The sequence below is a fragment of the Nerophis lumbriciformis genome, linkage group LG07 (genome assembly GCF_033978685.3).
Source record: "Nerophis lumbriciformis linkage group LG07, RoL_Nlum_v2.1, whole genome shotgun sequence".
Lineage (NCBI taxonomy): Eukaryota > Metazoa > Chordata > Actinopteri > Syngnathiformes > Syngnathidae > Nerophis > Nerophis lumbriciformis.
Window position 1 is genome coordinate 32641229 of NC_084554.2, and position 13772 is coordinate 32655000.

Consider the following 13772-nt stretch of genomic DNA (forward strand, 5'->3'; position numbering starts at 1 on the left):
TCATCGCAGTACAGGATCATATATTAGTCATAATTTAAGTCCTCATGTGTCCAAGGAGATATTTTCTGAGTTCATAAACATAATATAAATTTTAAGAAAATTTAAAAAGATTTTGTGATGCTAAAAAATATCGATGTAATAATCATAGTATCGACTAGATACGCTCTTGTACTTGGTATCATTACAGTGGATATCGGGTGTAGATCCACTCAGGGCGAATGTTTACATTGTGAAACGCCAGCTTGTTAGCGGTGATGCCGGTGAGCTATTGTATCCTCCTACGGTGTGTAGTGAAGCATGTTTAGCTATTCCTCGTCCTGCAGGGATGACACTTGTAAGAAACGTACTTTATTTGTCGCGATGGAGGCGAGAATTAGTGATTTAGAAGTAGCTAAAACACTGCCGACTGCGGATGGCTAGCCATGTCTTAAAGCACCTCTTCCTGAGGGCGTTTTATTGTTATAGCTTCACCTTTATCGTTAGTTTTTAAGCCAAAATGCGTCTATTCTCCCTTTTCTGTCCACACACTGGGTCTACCTGTAAGTATTCCGTGATTGTGCGTTGCCGAACATGCTCGTCTGCTCGTAAAACCAGCAATGTCACGGCGTGACTACAGCGTGCTGTCATGCCCGTTAAAGAAAAAAGGGGAACAGGTATATTTTAGAGGCGGTATAGTACCTGTTAAGGTGTTTGAGCTTAATGGAGTTCTTTATGCGTGCACATGAACGACACTTTCATTGAGTCCGTTCAACGTCCTCTTGCACGAGGAGACTTTATTATACTTCTTCTTCTTGAACATAACACACAACACCAGAGCGCCCCAAGTGGGGAACATGCGCTATAACAGCCAACCTTTGAACAAAGCCACACAGAGTAAGAGCGCAGATCAATCTTAACACCCCCACTCGCTATTAGCTCACTGTGTTAAAACAATTTGTAAACAACATTTCAAGAACATCCCTCACCATCCTGTTTTGCCAAACATATTCTGTGAAAAACATTTCAACTTCTGTTTAGTAGCTGGTTTTGTCAGGATATCAGCAACCATTTGTTCTGTAGGGCAATATTCCAGTAACACCCTACCAGTAGCAACAATGTCTCTTATGAAATGGTATTTCACATCAATGTGTTTGCATCTTTGTCTGTTAACAGGATTTTTAGTGAGTGCAATCGTACCTTGGTTATCTTCGTACACTTTTGTTTTAACATATTGATAGTTATCAAGTCCTTTTAGTAGCTGTTCAATGTAAAGACACTCCTGTATAGCTGAAGCTAACGAAATGTACTCTGCTTCACAGGTAGAAAGAGCTACTGTTGGTTGTTTTCTTGTCTTCCATGAAATGAATGAACTGCCTTCACACAAAGTTGCACAATAGCCTGCCTGATGTGCTACGTCTGTCTGTTTCATTTGATGCCCAACTTGCATCACAGTAAACTGTCAGACCGAGTCTTTCAGTTACATTCTTCTTGAAGTTAAGTCCTTGTTCTGATGTACCTTTTAGGTATCTGAATACATGTTTCACTGTATTCCAATGTTCCATAGTAGGTTCATTAAAGTGTTGAGATAGTTTACTCACAACAAAGCTTATGTCAGGTCGAGTGCATGTTGATAAGTAAATTAAACTTCCCACTGCTTCTCTGTACTGTCTTGGTTGTTTCAACTTTTCAGCATTTTCTGCGTAATCAAGTTTTGGTTCACAAGGAGTTTCTCTTGGTTTACAATTTTCCATATCAAACCTTTGTAAAACCTTTTTCACATATCTCTCTTGTGACATTTTGACTAGTCCATTTGTTTGTGCAAAGTCTATTCCTAAGAAATGTTTTAGGATTCCCAAATCCTTCATTTTGAATCTCTGAGTTAACATTCTTTTTACATCCTGCATTGATTTTTCACTTGAAGCAGCTAAAATAAGGTCATCTATCCAAATAATAAGTATTACCTTTTGACCATATTTTTCTCTTGTGTACACACAATGATCTGCTTCATTTTGCACAAAGTCATTTTCACATAAATGGGTGTGTAACACTGTATTCCAGTTTCTGCCCGACTGTTTGAGTCCATACAATGATTTGTTCAGTTTACATACCAGTTTTTCACCAGTGTTAGAGTTTTTCTCGTATCCTTGTGGTTGTTCTAAATAGATTTCACAGTCTATGGGTGCGTGCAGATACGCGGTCTTCACGTCCATCTGATGTAAGATTAGGTCCTCCTGTGCCGCCTTCTGCATGAGAATTCTTACACTTAACATGTCAGCTGTCGGTGAAAACGTCTCTTCGTAATCAGTTCCTACTTTCTGGTCGTATCCTTTGGCAACAAATCTCGCCTTATATTTATTAGATCCATCTGTGTCTGTTTTGAGTGCATAAACCCACTTTGCTTTTAAAGCTCGCTTACCTGGTGGTAAGTCAGTCAACTGGAATGTGTCATTTTCCACTAGTGAGTTCATCTCCTCATCCATGGCGTTTTTCCAGTGCATTGACTTGGATGATAACACGGCTTCCTGATAAGTTTCTGGAATGTCACAAACTGCTCGATAACAGAAATCAACGCATGTTTGTAATCTGTCCAATGAATCATCAGTCTCAAAATCTTGTAAATAAACTGGCTTTTGTTTTATCCTGGATGGATTCTTTCTGATTTCTGTTTCGGCATTTACCGCTGACTGTTCCACATCTTCCTGCTCATTTAAATCCTCAGTTCTGTTTTCAGGTTGAACTCTGTCCTCATCCTTCTGGTTACTGTCACAGACTGCATTGTCTCTGTTGCCAATGTCATGTCCTGTGTATGGCTCCAAAGTTTGTGTCTCTCTCTCTACACTTGTTTTGGTTGCGAATCTCACCAATCTGATCTTTTGGACCTTTTCCATTTCTTGATAATATACAAGGAAGGCTGGGCTGTTTTTATCATATCCTATGAAAATGCCCTGCTCACTTTTGGAGTCTAGTTTTCCTTTTTCTTGTTTGTAACTAAAACATGTAGACCCAAACTTTTGCATTTGTGACACATTTGGTACTTTTCCTTTAAGTAACTCATATGCTGTTTTCTTTGTCCGTCTATTGCAACACCTGTTTCTAACATGAGCTGCTGTTTGAATGGCATAGTTCCACAAATAGTTTGGTAGTTTGCTTTCTATCAGTAAGCATCTAGCCATGTCAAACAGTGTTCGCCATTCTCTCTCTGCTGTGCCATTTTGGTGTGGCGAATAAGGCGCTGACGTCTCATGTCTTATTTTGTTCTTTGTTAGTAACATTTGGAACTCTCTGTTTGTAAACTCAGTGCCGTTGTCTGAACGTATACACTTCACATCTCCATAGGGTGCTACATCTGCTAAGAACTTTTCTGTTGCAGCAACTGCATCACTTTTTGACTTAAGGAAATATACTAATACAGCACCTGAATAGTCATCTGTGAAACATTGTGCGTATTTGTGTCCTTCTATGCTTTCAGTTTTCATTGGCCCCGCTAGGTCTGTATGGATTAACTCCAGGGGTTTATTTGCTTTAGCATCTAGCTCCCTATTTCTCGTTTGGGTAAACTTGCCTTTTGTACATATTTCACACATCTGATCTGGCTTAACAACATTTCCCTTAATTACCATACCTTTGACCACAGTTTGGAGTTTGATTACATCATCATAGTTGCAGTGCCCTAGAATCTCGTGCCATGTTTGTACGTCATGACAAACTTTACACTGATCTTCATTTGCATCAACAGTTGGTAGATAATATAGCTTCTCATTTTCGTTTATGTTAAATCTGTTACCATCTTTAGTGATCATGTGGCTCTCTCCTTTCTTGAAAGTCATGGTCGCTCCTCCGTCGGCTGCTCTCGCCACTGAAAAGATGTTGTGGGGATATGAGGGCATGTACAGAGCATTTCGTAGTTGTGCCCTGTGCTGTCGTCCATCGCTGTCCACTAGATGTATCGTTGCTGTTCCTCTTCCTTGGGCCATTCCACTGCATCTTGTCCCATCAGCTAGTTCCACTGAATGAGTCTCTGGTTGAAAAGTGTTGTCAAAGCTTGTAAAGTTATTTACATCATTTACAATGTGGGATGTCGCTCCTGCATCCACCACAATGCCTTTCATCTTTATTTTGGGTGCTGACTCACTTTCTTCTTGTGCTGCTTTGAAGAGGTAATCATTGGATTGTTCATCAGTAACCTTTCTGACATTGTCTCGTTTATCTTTCTTTTTGCATATGGTTTCTTGGTGTGTGTTGCTCTTACAAAAGTTGCACAACACTTTTCGGATACACATTCTTGCTCTGTGTCCTTTTAATCCACATTTGAAACATGTCAGATCTCCATCTTCACTTCTACTTTGAGTGCTGCTGGTGTACTTCTTCTGGATATTCTATCTTGTTTTGTGAACGTTTTCATCACATTGTCTGTTGGCTCAGCAGTACTAATTTTCTCTGACTCTTCGTAAATACGTAATCTTCTTTTGAAATCTGTAAATGTCACATTGTCTTCATTTTGCGTTACATGTACAGCTAATGGCTTGTAAGAGTCAGGTAGGCCTCCAAGAATCATGGCTATGATCAGACTATCACTGAGAGTCTCACCGGCATCACGAAGTGCTGTAATCAGGTTTTCTGCTCTGATGATGTAGTCCGTAGTTGACTCTCTGTCTGCGTTCCGTAGTTTTGTCAAGGACGTGTACAGGTTGATTATTCGTGGCTTGCTTTTTCCTGAGTAATGGTCCCTCAGTATTTTCAGTGCTTTCCTGCCATCGTATGCAGCATCATGTCTTATTAAAGACAAGCTTTTATCATCGATCAACCTGATGAGCTCTGCATAGCAGTCTGGATTCTTTATTCTGTCCGCTGCTGCTTGCTCTTCTCCTACTGGTTCATTTAGAACAGTGTCTTTCAACTTTAAAATATGTAAGTGTCCCAAAAATCTTGCTTCCCAAAGGTCATACTTGCTTTCGGATCCATCAAAGTACAGTTGCGGTGATACTGCTCCAGTAGTACGAGCCGCCATATTTGTTTAAGCTCCGCACTTTAGCGCTATGCTATGCTAATTAGCTCAAACTTTACCGCGGTTACTTCTTCTTCGAGGGTACACGCTACTTTATTGGCTAAAGTCACTTTTATGCTCCGTGTAATACTTCATGTTTGCAATACCTTTATCCTTGGTCAAGCAGTTCTCCTCTGTTAGCTCAAGTCCACACCTGTAAACTTTCTTGGCTTCTCTGTCCGTGCGTCGACTCAACGCTACCTGGCCTTGTTTGCTTGAGTTGGCTGGAATCTCTGGGGTTCCTGGGCACCATAACCTGTTAAGGTGTTGGAGCTTCTTGGAGTTCTTTGGGCGTGCACATGAACGACACTTTCATTGAGTCCGTTCAACGTCCTCTTGCACGAGGAGACTTTATTATACTTCTTCTTCGGCGTGGCGCAGTGGAAGAGTGGCCGTGCGCGACCCGAGGGTCCCTGGTTCAATCCCCACCTAGTACCAACCTCGTCATGTCCGTTGTGTCCTGAGCAAGACACTTCACCCTTGCTCCTGATGGGTGCTGGTTAGCGCCTTGCATGGCAGCTCCCTCCATCAGTGTGTGAATGTGTGTGTGAATGGGTAAATGTGGAAGTAGTGTAAAAGCGCTTTGAGTACCTTGAAGGTAGAAAAGCGCTATACAAGTACAACCCATTTATCATTTATTTATTTATTCTTGAACAGAACACACAACACCAGAGCGCCCCAAGTGGGGAACATGCGCTATAACAGCCAACCTTTGAACAAAGCCACACAGAGTAAGAGCGCAGATCAATCTTAACAGTACCGTTTATAATAATAATAATAGATTGTATTTGTATTGCACTTAACATTTGAATGATTAATTTGTATCGCGGTATTTTACTCGTACCGGTATACCGTACAACCCTACTTTCAACTTCAATGCAGACCGTCTTTCATTTATGTTGAGCTTTTATGTCATTATACTTACTAAATCAGTCACAATAACAATCTAAATGTTATGTTATCACTGCACCTTAACTGCCATCTTAACACGGAAGTGAAGCACCACCCACCTCTAGAACGGCGTGCAGCAGGCGTTTGCTGCAGGGATGTCGCCTCTTCTCACGGCAAAAAATAGTCCTTTCTAGTCAGCAGAACAACTTGCCATGGCTTTGAACCTGACATTTCCATGAAGTTGACTTTCCTTTGTCCTTTTCTGCTCGCTTGTGGCTCATCAATAACAAGTAAACTGCATATGTATATGTATATATGTGTATGTATATATACATACTCTTAATCACCAATTATAATATTTAATAATGTATCCATTATATTATTATAATAATATGTAATCATATATATATATATATATATATATATATATATATATATATATATATATATATATATATATATATATATATATATATATATTAGAGATGCGCGGATAGGCAATTATTTCATCCGCAACCGCATCACAAAAGTCGTCATCCATCCGTCATCCATCCGAACCAACATTTTATCAAAACCACACCCGCCCGCCATCCGCCCGTTGTTATATATCTAATATAGACGATGCAAGGCATTAGTGAGGTTAGAAAGCTTTTGCCTGTTAAAGAAAGGAGACTGATCCAATGCCGCAGAGACATTCAATGCGTGCCACGCATTAATATCTCTTGGCCACGCATTAGTGGCTAAGAGATATTAATGCGTGATAATATCATTTATCATTATTATAATATTATTGTCATTTCCATTAAGAAAGTGTTGACTATTGTTGCCAATGCCCTCAGATCAGGAGTACGTTCCTCACACTTTGTGTGCGCACTTGCAGCAAGCAGAACGAGGCTTTTAAGAAGTTAAAGAAATGTTTTAGAAAGACTAGGCCTATATTTTCGTTAGGTAAAAAAAAAATTCTGAATTTATTTCAATGAATATTAACTTGTTAACGTTATAATGCTCAAATAGGGACGAGGGCGGGGTGCACAGTGAAGCAGTGAACAATTTTGCGAAAAAGATGAACCTTTATTGATTGATCTGCAGCCATGACAAAATATCAGACAATCTCCATTGTCAACGACAGGCAGGAAAATAAAGATAAACACATAGCCTATGTTCTAGGCATAGGCTCATACGTTTTTAAGTTGAAATAAAAAATAAATAAAAAAATGTGCCTCATAAGCCTTAGGCTGTCAATCACGCGCACAAACTTAAATTATACAATAACATATGTATGTCATCTCTATTTAAACAAAAATAAATTAAATAAATAATAATAACAAATTACCTGCAACTTATTGGCCAAGGCAAATAGCTGAAGGGGGGAAATCAAACCCATCAGACTGCACTTTATCATCAAACTTGAATTATAATGAAAATAGACGGTCGCGACAAACAAAGCAGGCTAAATAGCCTTACATTGTAGCCAATCGGAGATGCGCTTCACTTGAAAGCGAGGCCAAATAATTATTCACACAAAGTAGTATATCTCGAATAGAAAAAAAACACAATAAACAACGCAATTGCCTTAATTCCTTTGCATTGTAGTGCGCCCAAAAAACACGTAACCATCAAAATTATTTAGCTGACCGAACTCAATATAGGTTAGACATGGGCTTATTTGGTATAGCCTATAGGTAACGTAGACTAATTTGTTTAACATATCCAACCGTATGTCTACTTACTTTTTTTTTGTTAGCACTATGCAGGAATAAAATGGCATCTACAGTGTCAGGATTCATGCTAGAGCGCCTGGCCTCTAAAATGTGCCCTGCTGCGCTGAAGGAGCGCTCACTTGCGCCACTTGTTGCTGGGACGCGGTGCCATTTTTTTCTTTTTTTCTTCTTCTTCTGTTGTGTTGTGTTGTGCTGCAGTGCCTGATGAATAATTGACTGTTTCAAAGAGTGCTGCTCGTTTTTCGTTTGTGGGTAACATTTAACTATGTACCGGTATATATATTTCCGAATTGGTTCAACCGCCAACCGCCTGCATCTATTTAAAAACTATTTTTACCCGCCCGACCCGCGGTTTATCCGCGGACTCCGCGGTTGTGTCCGCAAACCGCGCATCTCTAATATATATACAGTATATATATATATATATATATATATATATATATATATATATATATATATATATATATATATATATATATATATATCCATCCATCCATCCATTTTCTACCGCTTGTGCCTTTTGGGGTCGCGGGGGGTGCTGGACCCTATCTCAGGGCGAAAGGCAGGGTACAACCTGGACAAGTCGCCATCTCATCACAGGGCCAACACAGATAAACAGACAACATTCACACTCACATTCACACACTAGGGCCAATTTAGTGTTGCCAATCAACCTATCCCCAGGTGCATGTTTTTGGAGGTGGGAGGAAGCCGGAGTACCCGGAGGGAACCCACACAGTCACGTGGAGAACATGCAAACCCCACACAGAAAGATCCCGACCCTGGGATTGAACCCAAGACTACTCAGGTCCTTCGTATTGTGAGGCAGATGCACTAACCCCTCTTCCACCGTGCTGCCTATATATATATATATATATATATATATATATATATATATATATATATATATATATATATATATGATTACATATTATAATTGGTGATTAAGAGTATGTAAAAATTCGACCCCTTTAAATATGTTTTTTTTTTTTTTTTAAGAAACAAATACTATTTAATGATATAAAATCTATTTTGGGCGTAATGTGATCCAATTTCTTGTGCCAGACCGGCCGGCGAAAGCAGTTGCAAACGCCTGCAAGCTAGTGCAGAGTTACAACTTACGTGAATAACGCCATCACTATCCTCCTTACGCGCATGCGTCCCATCCACACCGTTTATACGTTAACACGAAAGCTACGGCGCGGGCAGCTGCTTTCTACCAAGCTCGCAGGACACCAGCAGGCACACCATGGCGTCCGCACTGATTTGCACTCCCATTATGTTTGCTTTTTTGTTTGCATTGTTGTTTGCCGGGGTATTTTGTGATGGTGACGCCGAGGACGAGCACGCCAAGCACACGTACACGGTGGACATGTTCAACGAGGCAGTGCCCACTGCGCCGCACTTTGTCATGTTTTACGCTCCATGGTGAGTAGCAAGTTTTGTAGGGAAAACATGACTAAAGAAGCGTAACTGACCTCCTAGTGTTGTCATTGTTACTAAATCTTTGTTCAGTATATTTATAAACGAGTTGGCCAGTTAGTTAGTTAGCATAGAGCTAGCCATCATTTAAAATTTCCTCCGTGTGCTTTACCTTTACGGTTAGCTTTCCTGCTAATAGCATTTCAAGCTAGCTATCGTACTGGCTTTTTAACTACTTCGACTGTTTTTGTCTGTAGTGTTTGAGAGTAAACATCAAATGTTGTTCGAGTAATTTTTCAAAGGGTAACTGATGAAGCTTTCAAGTTGGGAGGCTGAGCTGACGTGGCACCCGGCGACTGACTGGTGTCATATGTGTGGAACGCGGGCCAGAAGATGACGCTTCATTCTGTAGGAATGGACATCAAGGCTTTTCATAATCAGAATCAGAAATACTTTATTAATCCCAGAGGGGAAATTTCAACACAATCCCACTCAAGAGCAGACAAACATTACAGGGAGACAGAACAGGATCACAGACGGGTCTGCCAACTTCCGGTACACCTTACAAAAAAGGTGAGAAACAGGTAAAGGCTGGGTAGGGGGTGGGGTTAATAAGAAAACAAATATTCAGTCTAAGCCTGGGCTCCTGGAGAGGGGGTCCAGACTGAGGCCAAGAGGGAAAACACTCATAGCTAGTGATGGGTCCGGCAACACTGATGCATCGGCGCATGCGTCGAGCTCATAGAGCGAAACCCTGTGTCGGTGCGCGTACCGCTTTTAGAAAGTCACGTGACCGATCATGAGCTGTTTTGGTCACGTGACCGATACGCGAACTGTGTCGCACTCCCGCCTTCTCTGTGCCCTGTGAGCGGGTTTTTTCTACAGCCGGAGAAATAATAACTAAGAAGAGATGACTGAAGTGTTGATAACAACCAAACTTAACCCCCCCCCCCCCCCCTCCCTCCCTCTATATCCCACACCCCGGATTGTAAATAATGTAAATAATTCAATGTATATACTCTGATGATTAACTTGTGTGATGACTGTATTATGATGTTAGTATATATCTGTATCATTAATCAATTTAAGTGGACCCCGACTTAAACAAGTTGAAAAACTTATTGGGGGGTTACCATTTAGTGGTCAATTGTACGGAATATGTACTTCATTGTGCAATCTACTAATAAAAGTCTCAATCAATCAATGAAAGAAATCGTCTAAAATTGAATACGTTGGAAAAACTGTTTTTTTTTTTATAAAAATGTGTAAAAAATTAATTAAAAAAAATCCCAGTCCACAAGCATCCTCATTCCCAACACATTCTCTTAGATTTCCATGTTATTATACATGTTCATATTTTTTATTGACTATCTAAAAAACATAAAAATATATTTTTATTTAAATGAAGATATGAAATAATCCTAAATGAAATACAATGACTTGGTTTATATTATTGTATATACTAGGTCATAAAATCAGTGTCAGTTGAGTCGGTCCATAGGTTGCCTGTAGGGATTTTTAATGTCCAGCAGATGTCAGTATTTAGTGACACAGTATCAATACAGTTTTGCAATGTGTCGAAACGCTTCATGACGCCTCATCAACCCATCACTACTCATAGCCATAGCATACATAAGCATGTGTGTAAGAGGGAAACATTAAAGACATTAAAAGAGCAGAGCTGATGGTAGGACTGGGCGATATGGCCTTTTATTAATATCTCGATATTTTTGGGCCATGTCACGATACATGATAGGCGATATTTTGCCTTAGCCTTGAATGAACACTTGATGCATATAATCACAGCAGTATGATGATTCTATGTGTCTACATTAAAACATTCTTGTTCATACTGCATTAATATATGCTCATTTTAAACTTTCATGCAGAGAGGGAAATCACAACTAAGTCAATTTAGCTAAACTGTATTTATTAAACAGTTATTAAGCAGTGGCACAAACATTCATGTCATTTCCAAAACAGAAATTGCAAGATTGTCAGAGACATTTTAAAACAAGCTATAAGTGCACTTTTGTGAATGATGTCACTAAGAGGACATTTCAAAACAACACTAAATTAAAGTGTAAAGTAAAGGGCATCACGGTGGAAGAGGGGTTAGTGCGTCTGCCTCACAATACGAAGGTCCTGAGTAGTCCTGGGTTCAATCCCGGGCTCGGGATCTTTCTGTGTGGAGTTTGCATGTTCTCCCCGTGACTGCGTGGGTTCCCTCCGGGTACTCGGCTTCCTCTCGCCTCCAAAGACATGCACCTGGGGATAGGTTGATTGGCAACACTAATTTGGCCCTAGTGTGTGAATGTGAGTGTGAATGTTGTCTGTCTATCTGTGTTGGCCCTGCGATGAGGTGGCGACTTGTCCAGGGTGTACCCCGCCTTCCGCCCGGTTGTAGCTGAGATAGGCTCCAGCGCCCCCCGCGTCCCCGATGGGACTAAGCGGTAGAAATTGGATGGATGGATGGATGGACTAAATTAAAGTGCACTTTTTGTACAGAACGCCACTACAATAGTTTAAAACAAATAAAGTGCACTTTTGTGCATGATGTCACACAATATATTTCAATAAGTGTCACATAAAAATGAGCTGCATATCAAATAGTATATGTCATATGGTGTTGATGTGGAAATAGTTGCTTCGGCATTTAGATTGGTGTCGCACCGAACGGAGATGTTGACATGTAAAGACATATTCTCGCTTGAAGCCAAACCACCGTCAGACGATGGACCCCGTGCTGTTTTTCTTGGGAATTAATTATTCCTCCATTTGTTACCAGATTTGCACCTTCTTTCTCTCGTATTACCACTCAAACCACACCGTTAGCTGTTAGCATCACAGCTAACGTTACCATGTCGCTACCTGTCTGCTCCGCGGGAGCGTGTGACGTTGCTCACGTGATAGTATGTGACGTATGTAAGAAAGTGCGCTTGTTTTAAGTCTCTGTGAGAAGGAGAGACAGGAAAGAGTGAGAAATGCATGCAGTTTAATGCCCTGCAGCTAAAAGCAACTGCGTGAGAACGTATACTCGAATATCACAATATTTTCTATCATTCTATCATTTTCTATATTGCACAGAGACAAACCCGCGATATATCGAGTATATCGCTATATCGCCCAGCCCTAGCTGATGGAACCAGCCACTTCTACACACAGCCACAAAAGTAAAACAACAACAAAATTAAAAAACATATACACTGTGGTGGCCTCTGCGGTGTTCCATGCCATCGTCTGCTGGGGTGGGGGGAGTATGGCCAGAGACAGGAGCAAACCCAACAAAGCAACCAAGAGAGCAGACTCCAACCTCGGCCGCCCACCAACTCTCGGTCAGTGTCCAGTCCGCATGGATGAGTGAGGATACGTCCAAGGAGACCGAGGTGTCCGATACCTGCTCATTCAGCCAAGACACCGTGAAGCTTGTCCGTCCCAGCGCTCAGCACCAGCTCCGCAGTCCTGTCTCTTCATCCGCATCTCTTCCAATCCAGTCTCTCTAAACGGACTCTGGTGTGGCAGAGACCCAGCAGCTGGTCTCCATGGCCAAAAGGCTCCCGGCAGGCAGATCCAGAAGTTCACAAAAAAGCACTGCAGAAGTCACGAAAGTGCCACTCCTTGTCACACAGTCCCAAAGGGTCCCGAAACAAAAGGCAAAAAAAACAAAAGAAAACATGAAAACAAGAGGGATGACACAAGACCACAGAGCTCCTGCCAACAGCAGCCACTACAGCGGTGCCATCTTGAAAATAAAAAAATGTTAACCAATACATGCTTGTTATTGAATGTAAAAGTATTTTAGTTTACAACTTGATCTTTCATGTGTACAGGTGCGGCCATTGTAAGAGGTTGCAGCCGGCATGGAACGAATTAGCGGACAAATACAACAGTATGGACGACCCCCCGGTCTATGTGGTCAAAGTGGACTGTGTCCAGGACACCAAGTTCTGCTCCAATGAGCACGGGGTCAGGGGCTATCCCACGTAAGTACTACACAAATGTTTGATACGTAATTCAGAAAAAAATCCAATGAAAATATTAGCAACTTGCTATAAATGTATTTTCAAGAGAGAAAAAACATCTTCCAGAATAATATGTTGAAGAGGTTCATTTAGCCTACTAATGTGTATTTATAAGTGGTTGATTTATATAGGCTACTAAGGTAAAGTTTTGTACCTGACAAGTTTCTGCGCACACCAGGGCACACCGCCATCCCACCACTTCAGGTGGGATGGAACAATCCATATAACACGTCACAGATGACGTCACGCTAACATCACGTGACACCTCTATGAAGGCTGCAGAAGCAAGATAGCCGAAACTTGTCAGGTACAAAACTTTGCCTTACTAGCCTATAGAAATCAACCACTTACTAACAGACTAACCCTCGAAAATATTAAGGAATTGTCAAATTTCTACCGCCTTTTTGACCCTGTTTTTTGTCAGTGAAACAATCAATCAATCAAAGTTTATTTATATAAATAAATAAATGATAAATGGGTTATACTTGTATAGCGCTTTTCTACCTTCAAGGTACTCAAAGCGCTTTGACAGTATTTCCACATTCACCCATTCACACACACATTCACACACTGATGGCGGGAGCTGCCATGCACGGCGCTAACCAGCAGCCATCAGGAGCAAGGGGTAAAGTGTCTTGCCCAAGGACACAACGGACGTGACTAGGATGGTAGAAGGTGGGGATTGAACCCCAG

At 41.0% G+C, this 13772-nt stretch overlaps 1 protein-coding gene across 1 annotated transcript in view; it reads left to right on the forward strand.

The window, feature by feature from the left end:
- The first annotated feature begins 8803 nt into the window (after window positions 1-8803).
- txndc5 (thioredoxin domain containing 5) overlaps window positions 8804-13772 on the forward strand; it is a 24358-nt gene continuing 19389 nt past the window's right edge. The window contains exons 1-2 of the mRNA XM_061965457.2: window positions 8804-9063; window positions 12888-13040. Of these exons, the coding sequence (XP_061821441.1) occupies window positions 8885-9063; window positions 12888-13040 (332 nt within the window). The 5' untranslated portion in view covers window positions 8804-8884. The remainder of the gene's footprint in view (window positions 9064-12887; window positions 13041-13772) is intronic.